Source organism: Trichoplusia ni, chromosome 10 (genome assembly GCF_003590095.1).
Source record: "Trichoplusia ni isolate ovarian cell line Hi5 chromosome 10, tn1, whole genome shotgun sequence".
In the NCBI taxonomy this organism is placed as follows: domain Eukaryota; kingdom Metazoa; phylum Arthropoda; class Insecta; order Lepidoptera; family Noctuidae; genus Trichoplusia; species Trichoplusia ni.
In genome coordinates, this window is record NC_039487.1 from 13981445 (window position 1) to 13994435 (window position 12991).

At 38.2% G+C, this 12991-nt stretch overlaps 5 protein-coding genes across 5 annotated transcripts in view; 4 read left to right on the top strand and 1 right to left on the bottom strand.

The window, feature by feature from the left end:
* Nucleotides 1-572: 572 nt before the first annotated feature.
* Nucleotides 573-3790, top strand: LOC113498271. The gene has a single exon (XM_026878226.1). It carries the CDS (start codon nt 770-772, stop codon nt 3680-3682), a length of 2913 nt encoding a protein of 970 aa, XP_026734027.1. The 5' UTR covers nt 573-769; the 3' UTR covers nt 3683-3790.
* A 692-nt stretch (nt 3791-4482) lies between these two features.
* On the top strand, nt 4483-5861 carry LOC113498144. Its single transcript, XM_026878083.1, has 3 exons — nt 4483-4875; nt 5229-5434; nt 5631-5861. Exons 2-3 carry the CDS (start codon nt 5287-5289, stop codon nt 5831-5833), a joined length of 351 nt encoding a protein of 116 aa, XP_026733884.1. The 5' UTR covers nt 4483-4875; nt 5229-5286; the 3' UTR covers nt 5834-5861.
* Nucleotides 5862-6414: 553 nt separating this feature from the next.
* On the top strand, nt 6415-7101 carry LOC113498008. Its single transcript, XM_026877872.1, has one exon. It carries the CDS (start codon nt 6547-6549, stop codon nt 7096-7098), a length of 552 nt encoding a protein of 183 aa, XP_026733673.1. The 5' UTR covers nt 6415-6546; the 3' UTR covers nt 7099-7101.
* On the top strand, nt 7075-9225 carry LOC113498007 (glutamic acid-rich protein-like). Its single transcript, XM_026877871.1, has 2 exons — nt 7075-7956; nt 8185-9225. The coding sequence occupies exons 1-2, from the start codon at nt 7095-7097 to the stop codon at nt 9177-9179; spliced, it is 1857 nt and encodes a 618-aa protein (XP_026733672.1). The 5' UTR covers nt 7075-7094; the 3' UTR covers nt 9180-9225.
* A 390-nt stretch (nt 9226-9615) lies between these two features.
* LOC113498006 (muscle calcium channel subunit alpha-1-like) overlaps nt 9616-12991 on the bottom strand; it is a 49871-nt gene continuing 46495 nt past the window's right edge. Inside the window, exons 45-48 of the mRNA XM_026877870.1 lie at nt 12553-12629; nt 11808-11914; nt 11136-11202; nt 9616-10227 (exon numbers count right to left, since the gene is read on the bottom strand). Of these exons, the coding sequence (XP_026733671.1) occupies nt 10156-10227; nt 11136-11202; nt 11808-11914; nt 12553-12629 (323 nt within the window). The 3' untranslated portion in view covers nt 9616-10155. The remainder of the gene's footprint in view (nt 10228-11135; nt 11203-11807; nt 11915-12552; nt 12630-12991) is intronic.

Here is a 12991-nt window from a genome sequence, read left to right on the forward strand (position 1 = left end):
TTTAGGGTTGGCACATCATATCTCCTTCCTCCATACCTTTATATCTGACGACATCTCACAAGAAACACAAAAAAGCCATATCGTCCTTTACATACACCATCCATTGTTTCTTTGGTCGTCTTCTTCCCCTATATCCGACCATGCTCAACACTTTCCTCACCACATGATGCTAATACAAGTTCTTCCACCTGGCACCCACTTGTCTTAGTCATTTTTTGTGAAGTCGCATATGAATAAAAACAAACATTACCTAATAAGTTTTTATACAATAAGTCATATTTGTCTCTCTATCTGAGTCTGAGTTTCATCAAACACCATAATCATTAATATTAGTAGAAACTGTGGAGTGAAATTATGAATGCAGATGGTTGTAGTTTTATGTAATTAGAGTCTGAATTTATGAAGAATGATCATTCCAAATCATTTTCGAACCTCCGATGATAAGAATCGAAAACCTTTGTAAAAAATGCTCACCAAGACCATACACACACTTCATTTTATTTACTTTTATGTTAACCAGTCTTATTACGCATAACAACTCTTTGGTAACCATTTAGAAGATAACATTTGTCATCAATTTTTTCACCTGTCACCAAAACTGCCACCAAAGGATGGCATTAATTAAAATAACATAAAATTATATTTCTTGGCATCTATAACAAAATTGAAAGTAATGCATTACATTTGCATGCAAAGTAACCATCAAAATGTAATGCATTAGGTAAAAACATAAAAACATCATTTCGAATAATTGGAACGTAAAAATATTATGCATCCCGAAAAATTGGGATTTGAAGACTGCGACTTGAATACTATCTTCAAAGCTATCGACAAAGAAACTCAAACCATTAACAAACCCGTCATAAAAGATTCTGAACCTGCTTCGAGATCGTACAAACTACCATTACCGCGAGAGTTAGAACAGGCCGAAGAAGGAACAGTTAAGGTATTTTCCTTTTGTAGGATTATCCAGGATCCTGAATGTCCTACGTCAATTACTATCGTAAGGGAATCTGTAACTGAAGAGAGTCATTCCCACACAGATGCCGACGCCACTTCAAACAGATACAGGTATTGCAAAGAAGTTATCAAACCTTATTTGAAAGAATATCCTCCAGACTGTCCTGATTCTGACGAGCTTCTCTTACGAGATGCTATTATAGCAGCCAACGAAGAATTTCCGGAATGTCCTCCATGCATAGAAATTGAAACTGAAGACGAAACCTGCGACTTAAAGCCCGATACAAAAACAGATACAAAAAAGTACATTCCAACAAAGGCCAGCAAAGGCAGCAAAGTCAGCCAAGGCAGCAAAGTCAGCCAAGGCAGTAAAGTCAGCCAAGGGAGCAAAGCCAGCCAAGGCAGCAAAGTCAGCCAAGGCAGCAAAGGCAGCCAAGTCAGCAAAGGCAGCCAAGGTAGCAAAGGCAGCCAAGGAAGCAAAGTCAGCCAAGGAAGCAAAGGCAAGGAAAGTACCTGTAGCAAGAGCAAGAGTACGTGTAGCAAAAGCAAGGAAAGCACGTGTAGCAAGAGCAAGAGTACATGTAGCAAAAGCAAAGACAGTACATGCAGTAAAAGCAGTAAAGACAAAGCCAGCACATGCAGTAAAAGTAGCAAAACTTGCAAAGGCGACAAAGGAGGCAAATCAGACGGCGAAAGTCTCAAAAGCAAATGTAGCAAAACCTGTAAAGGGAGCAAAGGCAGCAAAGATAGCATTAGTAGCGAAGGCAAGCGAGATAGTAGAGGCGTCGCATCTAAAAAGACAAGTGGTTCACGTTCTAAGAAGGCGGAAGATTTTGAACGACAAGTACTCGTACTTTGTCCAGATAATCCAGAACCAACAATTTGCATACAAATAACTGATCCAGATCTTTGTCCACCGGATGGTAATCAAGACGTACAGTGTGATACGGTAAAGTCTGTTTGTAAGAAAGAAGAAGAGTGTGGTACGTTCACCCCTGAATGTATTGAAGAAATACTCAAGAAACATTGCGCCAAAAGGAAAGAAGAGTGTGCGGCAGACGAAGATAATAAATCAAAAAAAGGGAGTCGGGGATCAAAGGACGATAAAAGTTATAATTCTAAAGGAGGCAGAGATTGGGGTTCAAGGGAAGACAGAGATAGTCAACCAAAGCGTTCACATTCAAAGACATCTCAAAAGGGAAGGCGTGAAGAAATACAGGTGAGCCGAGAACATCCAGAGTGCCTAGACGCTCCAAGGAAACGAGTTTGCGAAATAAAATCTGATAAAAAATTGTGTCCTTTTGGCCCACACGATAACAAGCCAAGTTCGGTTTTACCAGCAAAGCTAGATCATTTTTCAAAGAACGACGACGACTTTTGTCCAGAAGACCTAGATCACCAAGACTTTAGTTTGCACGAAGAGGACGATACTGACTGTTCAGACAAAAAGGATACTACTAGGGGGCCAACAAAAAGTAATAGATCAGTCATTCCACCACCACCACCAACGAAAGAAGAAATCAAACAAAGAAAATCACAGAAAAGTTTCTGGCCACCAGGTGTTCAGCAAAATAGAACAAACTCTTCGCCGCCTACAAATAAAAAGGATTGCCTTGCGAGGTTATTGGACACGATAGATAGACAGAAGTCGGACGCAGAAACTTCCACAGGGAGATCAAATAAATATAATAGAAGAAGTATGGATGACACAGGACCCAATAAAAAGTGTGTACCAGTACCAAAATCACCTCCACCGGTTATAAGCATACCGGTAGAAAAATGTGGTAATGACTCGAATTGTGAGAAAAAAAACAGTTCTCAGAAAAGCCATCGTAGGCGATCAAATCATGATAATGAAAATACCTCGTCATCAGGAGCAGACGCGGGAGAATGCGACGCACCAGGTCCTGGAGATCCCGATTCCGGCGGTCCCAACTCTGGGGGTCGCCAGCCTGGAAATCGTAACTATGGAGGTCGCAACCCTGGAAACCGCAGCTCTGGAAATCGCACCTCTGGAGGTTCATCAATGGCATCCGGGCCGATGGAGGGAAAGACAGTGAAAACAGCCATGGATGCGCATAATGAAACGTTGGCTACCCTCAAATGTGCAATGGAAGACTTTATGTGTAAAGTGTTCAGGTCAACGCAAGAGGCCGTATCAATGATAACTGCTGAAGGTGCGAAACAAATTGAAAAGTTAAGAAAATCTGCATCGACTACAAGTACAGATTGCCCTCCTCCTAAGGAAGTAAATAATAGCAGTAGCAGGGAAAAACTGAGAAGATTCAGTCTTGTGAACGTAGACGGAATTGTGAATGATCCTCCTAATAAGGATTGCATTGACACTAATGCTCCAGAACCAGGCCAGACCCCGAGTCCCACTCAATTGTTCAACAAGTTACTTACCAAAGTGGACTCTACATTATCGATGCTCAGTGATTCATTAAGTATAGGCGTACCTGTCATGAAACCGCCCGATTTCAACGATTGTAGCTCGAAGTACGATGTTCCGGTCGTTGTTCCACCAAACATGCCAAGAGACGTAGAGAATTTAATACAAAATCCAGGACCTTCCAATATGTTTACAACGATAACAACAAAATTATGGTCGATGCTTTACGAAGACGAGAAAACAGAAAAGGAAATGTCTACAACATCGAGCACAAACTCTGCAGCCACCAAAGAAAGTGACGAAAACCTCATAAATAAGCTAATTGATTAAATTAACTGTCGAAAACCAAAAGCTTATCAATTTCGGCTTGAACACTTTCTAAGTACGAGTTTGTTCACTACTGGCCGGATTTATTCAGCCATAAATTCCAGTGTTTAATAAAACTGTCTTTTATTTTCTTAGTTAGTAATACAAAATGCCTAAAATAAATCTCTAACTATATAAGAGCCATACATTGGAATGCTGCTTTACCGTATTTGAATTTAAGCTATTCCTAGATCAAATGTTATCAAAACACACACAATAACATCTGTAAAACGTTCGTATTACGCCAATCAACGCATCCATAACAAGTAAAGGTTAGTAGTAGACCAGTACATTTATATATGTATCATTTTTCGAGATGCGTACCCAATGGGTACCATGGCACCCTATTACCAAGGCACCGCTGTCAAAATGCAAAATGAAATAAATATTTAGGCTACGATTTTAGGCCCAAAGACATGTTTCTTGCCGTCGATCGTCGAAAAGTAGGTACAAAGTTCAAAGCAGTAGGTTAGCAAAGATGTTGCGCAGTACGGTGCAGAACCGTTGGTGCGCGAGTCTGGCTCGTATTTTTCCATTTTTGATATATTTTGACAACAGGTGGAGGTAACTATAGACCCACTCCGAGTATTTGTGCCGAAAGAGTAATCATGGTGCTTTTATTTCCTTTGCAAAAGAACTTAATACACTATTCAAAGTCAAACCCAATTAAATAAAGTATTCGCAATATTTATAGAAGAATAAAGGTTTAATACGTTTTAAACTAAATCCTCTTTAGCCTCCCTTCTTCTGAAGCCATAAAATTAATTTTCATAAAGCCATTCTGTCAAACCAACAACTGCAATACAGGCTGAAAAACAACACAAGACCATCCAAACCAGCAAAATTTTGTCGCTCACCCATCACCACAAAATCAAAACCCGAAAAAAATGATTTAATTCTACATTTCCCTAAAACAAAATGACAGATTCTGAACCATGCTCCAAAAACTGTAAGAAACGGAAGAGTAAATGCTTGCCTTGTGTGATGCCGTATTCTGAGGAAATTTTGAATGAGGAGAAACACCAAGTCTTAGCTGCAGCAGCGCCAGCCTGCCAATGTACTGCTGACAACCCCTGCTGCGCTTCCCCTGAACCCCAAAGGAACCATAGGAGCCCACGAAAACATAATTAACAAGTAATCACCGCTTTTCCATTAAGGTAAAATGTTACATTTCTTCTCTAACCAGTTGACACCACTTAAAAGGCAGCTAGCTCGAATTGAATGCTGAAATGGAGGACCCGGTGTTGTAGTGCAAGTAGGGGCACAGCTGTGGGCGGCGAGAAGCTGAGCTGATTGATTGATTCTTTCGTGACCACAAGCTACCCTGTCATCCACTGTCTAGTATGAGCTGCTAATAGAATAATTTGAGTAGTTCATTTATTCACTTATCTTTATGAAGGAAACCAAGGATTTTATGTTCATTATCATGTTTAAAATAATGATACTGCTTCAGTATTTATACTGTATAATATTAAAGAATGCAAATGAAGTAATTTTTGATTATCCACAGCTAGTTCGAAACAAGACAACTTATTTTTCCTCATACAAGATTTTTTCTGCTCGCAAAAATGGAAGTTAGGTATTGCACGAGAAAACGAGAGTCCAACCATCCTTGCGACCCACCGGAGCCTTGTGATCCCTTCGAAATAATCCAGGGAGAATGTCCACAGCCTTACATCTGCTTAGAGAGATTGAAGAACCCAATGATAGGCAACAGTAAGTTAAAAGCAGTGTATCTTTTACACTTCTATATTCGGAAAATGACCAACTTATGTGTTATTAAAACTTAAACCTGAACTTGCGGCTTCTGGTACAACGTACCAGTCGCTGTACCAACTAGACCTTTTCCTCTATTTTTTGTGTTTAATTATAAATATTATCCGCATGATTTAAACAAGCCGTTTTATTACAGCAAGATGTCTACCAGGGGCTTTCATGAACGTCAGGTCTTGCGCTCGTCCGGCAAAGGCTAGCCATCCTTGCGACCCTTTGCCACCTTGCAGCACATTGAGTAATAAGAGGCCGTGCCATGAGCCAGCGCTGTGCTATCACAGAATCAAGAACCCAGAAATCCCGAAAAGGCCAATAACCTCCGACTGCGATCCGACAAAATAAATAAATACCATGGTTTGAATTTGGCAAATGGTGTTTCTTTTTTTGTACAAGATATATTAAACTCTGTCTAATCTAAGAAGAAAGTTTTGATATTTTTTTGATTTTCGAGGCAATTGATTTTAATTTTAATTTATTTTTTAAAAGTCCTGTCGATTGCTTCTTCTTAGAATGGACTGTATAGTGAACTGATAGATACACATCTTCACCATGCGGTACCAAATTACTAAACTGGTTTTGATTCTACTTGTGCTCTTCGGAACTTGTAATATGATAACGACATCTACGTCTTAACTGCGACCAATCTTTCTTTACATATTATATATTTATTTATTTATTTAATTATCACACTAATCTACCATTACAGGTTACTTAACCTAATGCGGTAGCTAGGACTAAACAAAGGTATTTATGTGAACTAGGGTTTCAAAGATTGAATTATTATAGTTAACTTATAACATAATTAATTCAATAAAAGAGGGACTTTTCCTTTCATTGATCTTCATTTCTAATTTAATCGACGAATCACGTACATTATTCAACAGAGCAGACCAAACTTCAAATAAGTTTGAATATAACCTTTTTTCTGATATTCTTAACTCAACTTATAAGCTTGGCACTTTATTCTCGTAGCATGCTGGTTTGTCAACTTTGGAAATGTCACTACCATACCTACAATATCAAAATGGACCGTCTAATACAAAATTAAATGTAACATGTTTATAAAGAACTGCCATAAGACTGAACAGCCGCAAGCCACAGCTGACTCACCACCACCAGAACAGAAGAAAGATACAAAGGAGCCTGTGGTTGATCCGTGTTTGGAACAGCGGAGAAGAGACAGAGCAAAGAGGGGGGTGAAAATCTGTCCTAAAGCACCGCCGAAACCGGTAGCCAAAGTTGAGGTGAAAGCTGAAGCTGTAGCTGAAAAGATAAATTCTGACTGTCTCGGTATCTGTCTTGATCGGATAAAAAATCCTCTGCTTAAAGTTGACCATCCTTGTGGAGGAGGATCATCATCATCTGGTGCATCATCTACGACAGATTATCCAATACCCTGCATTGTTGAGAGGCAGCTGCCGGGAACCGCAAGGTGTGACAAAATAAGAGACGCGGTCGCCGCCTTCCCCGACAAACCTCCGGAAAACTGCAGCGAACCCCCTCCCCCGCCCCCTCCTCCTCCGCCGAAACGTACTCCTTGTGAAGAACAACTTCGACAAGCGAGAATTGCTGAATGTAAGAAAAGAATGCAAAGATATTTGGAATGATGGATAAAGATAAATGCAACAGTAGTCGCCGAGTCTCCAATGTTGACTCACTGATTGAAAAGCTAAAGTTGGAGATCTCGCGTGAATCTGAAGATGATTTTATTACCACCAGAAGATTGACAATACAATCAACATCAAATACGCATGAAGTGAATGACGAAGTCAAAAATGATCCTCCCCACGATATCGATAAAGAAATCACCGACTTAGAAAACCTCATAAAAAGGCTTCAAGCCGAAATAGTAGATATGACAGAAAGTGCCAGCAGACCATTGAAAGACTACTACCCTGATGTCTCGAATGAAGATGTTAGTGACAGCAAAACCATAAAACACGTAAAACCGACATTCCATGATGAAGATGAGTTAAAAAAAAACGTCGATGACGCGCCGAAAAGTTCAGTCGACAATCACTATTATCCAGTCATTTTAAAAGATGAAAGTACTTTTGAAGCTAAGTTGTTAGCGAACGAGTCGTCAAACACAGAAACCGTTTCTGAAGACTCTAACAGTAAGAAGGATACGATGGATGACGTGAGGAAAAATTTCTCTATGTTATGGGACGATGTGCCACAGCCAGGTGACGGTGATTTACATATAAACGAAGAACCAGTACCTGATAGTAATGGTGTACCTACAAATGAACTGAATGATTCAACAGTAGACATATCACTAAATACATATGGTGAGCAAATAGAAAACAATGTTGTTGAACATTCAGACGACGAAAACATCATTAAGAATCCCAAAGAATATCCCGAACCTGTTTCGAAGAAACAAAGTAAAAGGTCAATAAACATCCAAAAATTCGAACATGACACTAACAAATCTGATCTCCCTGGCAACGACGAGCAATTAGGTATGTTTGATATTCGTGATAATGTTGTAAGTGATGTACCTGTGAATGATGTAAATGAAATATATAGTGAAAGCAGCGAAGTAAATTTTCCCACAAGAATGTTCGATGACAATTCAGAATCACTTAGCGGTAACATCATAAAGAATTCATTTGGTAACACGTCCATATTTAGCGCTACTCTTCCAGTTATTGCTGCTGCTGATGTACCTAAAACGAGTTCTCCCACAGGTAGTGCCAAAGAGTCGAAAAAAAAGAAAAGACATAAGTCTGATAGTCATACAGAAGTGGTAGAGAAAGAGGTTGGTGTAGTCCACAAATCTGACAGTACTGTCCATGTGCAAGAAGTAAAAGATAGTGTCAATACGGAAGCCAGCGCACACAAAGTTGTTATTAATGAGGCTCCTAAGCCCGAGTCCAAAAAAATTACTAGTGAAAGCACACCTAAATCAAGCACTAGAGACTTATTCAGAAAGATTCGTAAAATAGTGAGTCGAGATAGTGCAAGGTCTAGTCATAGACAACTCCCAATAGAAAACCCAAAGAATTCTAAAGCACCACAGACTACTGAGGACGAAAGAAAGAATAAAGAGGAAAGCCCTGCTCAATCGAGCAGAACAGATGAACACCAAATGCCAGGAGTAGTCAATAGTACAACATTACCAGGTACAGATAAAAAAAGCAAAGATTTAATCAAACACGTTAGCAATATGTCACCTAACATAAGTAAAGAAGATCTCATCACTGTGCATGATCCTTCCAAGTCTGTGGCAGAAACTGATCGACCGAACGTTATAGAAAACGTTATAGAAACAAATACAGTAGTCACAGAAGAACCAAAAAGTTCAGTTATTACTAAAACCGAGACTGAACAAGTTGTGACCGCCGATAAATCGTCACCTGTAAACCCTATAAGTCCTTTGATCCCAAGCACTCACAGCTCAATTCCTCCATCCTTCAGCAAGGAACTTACAGAAGATATAAAGCAACAAGTTATGAAAGTTGAAACAGCAGTTGTAGAAGATAAAACGGCGACAAAAGATTCGGCGAAAGAAACTTCAGAAGTAGAAGAAGACGTATTTAGTGATTCAGAGGATCATCAAGATGACAATGACGAGTTTCAAGACTTACCTCAAGAAGATGACGAAGATGACAATGAGGACGATGATGACGACGACGAAGAAGAAGAGGATGAAAAAGAAAAGAATCCATATGATGTGGACTAAACAATAACAGAATTAAAATGTGCAATAAACCGGTGCTTTTTTGCAATAATTTTGTTTCCTTACGTTGCCTTTCCATCACGGGACACGTGGTGTGGAAGAGATATTTGCTGATCTACATTTGGTAGATGCAGGACTCGGTAGATTTAATATTTGATACCGTAAAACCGTGAATGTCCTAATGGCGGGGTAAATAGAGACTGATTTTTTAACTATATTTTTTTTTCAGGATTCATTGATTACGACGACACTCCCTGTTTTCAAGAAAAAATGTCGCGGTATGCTACAATCCGAAGATAGCAATCCCTTTGTATTGATTTGCCTCTATTTGTCCCACCCATGCTAATTACACCATTTTACTCGGCACTTTATCTTTATGACGCCTAAATGTACCGCGAGTAAATAAGTAGGCACTCCAAGATTAAATAAAACATATTCATTAAAATCCATTTCAACAATTTATTCACAATAACAAGTATATTTCCATACAAAATACATCATTTAAAATATTTTCCATGCTAAATAAACATTCATGATAAAACCTAAGCAAGCGATTATGACTAGAATTTACTCAAAATACCCATACAACTATACCATACACATTCCAGTTAAACATACAAGAGATTTTATAGCAGAAAAATAGCTATTTTTTTAAGGCTATAAAACTTTGGCACAATTTTATTTTGAATAAATAAGGCACATAGCCATGATTACACTATGAACTATTTTGTATATATATTAAAATTTTCCATTTAAAAATTCATTCCTTACCACAAAAATTCTAGGTCCATTGGGTTCTAGAAAATACATTTGACGTTACGAAGCCACAAGCTATATTTACAAAATATTTTTCAAAAATTCCGTTTTTTTTCTCCTGTAGCCCGAGGCTCGGGAACAAAACCCATAATATATGGGTTAAAAACCCAATCGGTAGTCAACCGCTTGGGTAAAGAGTAATCCAGTTTTATTCTCGTGTTTATTATTTTTTCCTTGGTGGGGGCTGCATCGCGGGTTGATGGAAAGGATGGTATTGTCTTGACAATATGCTTTCCTGGAAAAAAGAAAATCACCATTGAAAGGAAAGAAAACACGACGATTTTATTTGTCTCGTCTTAAAAGTATTCTTAGTTACAATCTATCATTAAGTGTCGGTAAAAATAAACAGTTTGGGTTTTCGAAATGTTAAAGTTTATTTTAATAGTTAAGCCCATAGTTTGACGGAAACCCTAACTTTCTTTTTCTCTTTCCTGTTTTTCCTTTCAAACCAAAAACCTCTGATCATGATTAAAATACATATCATTGGCCTAGCCTTTTCCCAACTATTTTGGGGTCGGCTACCAGCCTAACCGGTTTCAGCTAAGTACCAGTGTTTTACAAGGAGCGACTGCCTATCTGACCTCCTCAACCCAGTTACCTGGGCAACACGATACCCCTTGGTTAGACTGGTTGTCAGACTTTTTTCAAGCTTCTGACTACCTGTAGCGACTGACAAAGATGTAGGAATAACAGCCGGGACCCACAATTTAACGTGCCTTCCGAAACACGGAGGAACTCGTTATGACAAAGATGGTCACCCATCTACGGACCAACCGCGTCAAGCATAGCTTAACCTGTGATCGATTCACTTATGCGGTTATAGCTTAGCCACGAGCTCCTCTAAAATACATAATCTCACGAAATTATTATAGCACAAGCTGTTCCCCATCATCATCATCACCGCACGCTGCAAATCAAAAATGATCCCACAAGAACATAAAATCGGGATAAAAAAATAAACTATCCGTGTACCATATCCAAATCCGTATAGTGGTTTTTGGACGAAAGAGTAACAAACATCCATTGACATACTTGTACAACTTTTACGTCTATAATATTAAGTAGGAAGGATCTTATTTTCACATATTTTTCTTTATGTATAGGTATCATTTTTATAAGCTTTTCAGTTTTATTTATACTTACCACGTCGTTCGGCCTGCTCTGGGCAGATTCTATACTTCTCTCTTGCAATATTATTTGGTTGGCAGCGCTGTAAACGACGTCACATATTAGTTCATACAAAATCGAAATCATCCTACATACGCGATAATTTATATTTTGAAGATATTGTATATGAATCAACTGTTGGTGAAATTGTTACTCATTTGAGAATAACAATTTCAAGCATAATCGTCATCATCATCATCAGCCCATATTCGTCCACTGCTGAATATAGGCCTCCCCTATTGCACGCCATCGACATCTGTCTTCGGCAGATCATTTCACACTAATAATCATAAAATTTACTAGGTTTCATTACAATTATAATATTGTACGTCATAGTCAGCGACTTTTATAAAATAAATTAAAAAGCCTGTGGAAACGTGCAGAAAATTATGTAACTTGTGAAAACCTATTTTCCGTGATCAATATCAAAATCAACTTTTTATTTCCAGGCCCTGTTACAGTAGGCTAGGTGCACGGTTTCATAATGTAATTCCTATAGAAGATAACCAGCAAAAAACTCCCATAAGTCATATTGAACTGGCCTGTGGTACAAAGTGGGCTAGAAAAAAAGGTATATTTATTAGTTAATATCTAGTTGAATGAACTAAGCAAGATAAGGTTAGAGTGAGTAAGAGAACGAAGTCTCACGTATCCATCTCCTCCTGGGTGAGATCGAGCGCCTCCTGCATCTCTCGCGAGGTGCTCTGTATGAAGTCCTTGTCACAGTACTTGCCGAGCCCCTGCTCCGTCAGTACCTGATGATGCAGAATTCCATTAGACAGTGACCAAAGAATCTACTAACAAAAATATATCAGCTATAGTATGGGCAAGTGATGGGGAGGACAAAGATGACATTGCTAAGATGGTAGATAATGAGGTAAAAAAGATGAAAGTGTCACAAAAGGTGGTGATTAGTTTTAACAGTAAATGGTTATACACTATATACAGGTGGAATAGAGAGTAGAGACAGTGATAGTAGGTATAAAAAGACAGAAATTAACGATGGAGTATGATGAGACAGAGGGTGGTTAAAATGATTTTCAAGTTTTCATACAACAATATGAGAATAAAAATAAAAATTTACACATCTAACTAGAATCTAATTATTACTTTACTACGATTCAGAAAATATAATTAATGAAAGGTGCAAATTCAAATGCTACGGTGCCAAAAAAGTTGAACCTAGTACCTAGGTTATACCCCATGACGTTGCTTGAAAAGAAGTGCACATAACAGTCAGAAAGAATTCAACAATAAATCATTATATTCGCTTGTAATCCTTCATAAAGTGGATTATAAAATCCTTAGAAAATAGCATTAAAGGTACATCAGCAATATATTCCATTTAATTCGCATCAAAATCCATTAATTTTCATTAATTACTTAAACTTACTCGAGTAATAAGATTCTCCGCTGGATTCTCTATGCAATAAGGCACGTTGTTGTGTAGTTTCATCTTTTTGTCACGATCTGAAATAATAGCCATATTAAAAACATTTAAATTCAATACAATTTCACGAAAAAATGAACTGCCTCATAACTTTGGTGGAAGTCAGACAGGCAATCGCTTCGTTTGGTAATTTTTTTTTCAAACATATTGGGAAAAGTTTGAAAAAGAACCAGGGTTTTGTTTTTCTTATCGTATGTTGGCAGCCATTGTGGTTTTGGTGGCTTTACGGTACTAAGCATGAATTTGTATGCAGGCAAAGAACAAATGTGACTTTTTACAGTTAAATATATGTACTTTCTTTATTATTTTAAGACACTAATGATAAAACGGTGGTGAAAAACGTCGCATCACTCTTCATTGTGAGGAAATCTGAATTAAAAAT

Coding starts and splice junctions, on each gene's coding strand:
- LOC113498271 (XM_026878226.1), top strand. CDS start 770: ATGCATCCCGAAAAATTGGGATTTGAAGACTGCGACTTGAATACTATC.
- LOC113498144 (XM_026878083.1), top strand. CDS start 5,287: ATGGAAGTTAGGTATTGCACGAGAAAACGAGAGTCCAACCATCCTTGC. Junction 5,435..5,630: donor GAACCCAATGATAGGCAACA/GTAAGTTAAAAG, acceptor GTTTTATTACAG/CAAGATGTCTACCAGGGGCT.
- LOC113498008 (XM_026877872.1), top strand. CDS start 6,547: ATGTTTATAAAGAACTGCCATAAGACTGAACAGCCGCAAGCCACAGCT.
- LOC113498007 (XM_026877871.1), top strand. CDS start 7,095: ATGATGGATAAAGATAAATGCAACAGTAGTCGCCGAGTCTCCAATGTT. Junction 7,957..8,184: donor TGGCAACGACGAGCAATTAG/GTATGTTTGATA, acceptor GTTCTCCCACAG/GTAGTGCCAAAGAGTCGAAA.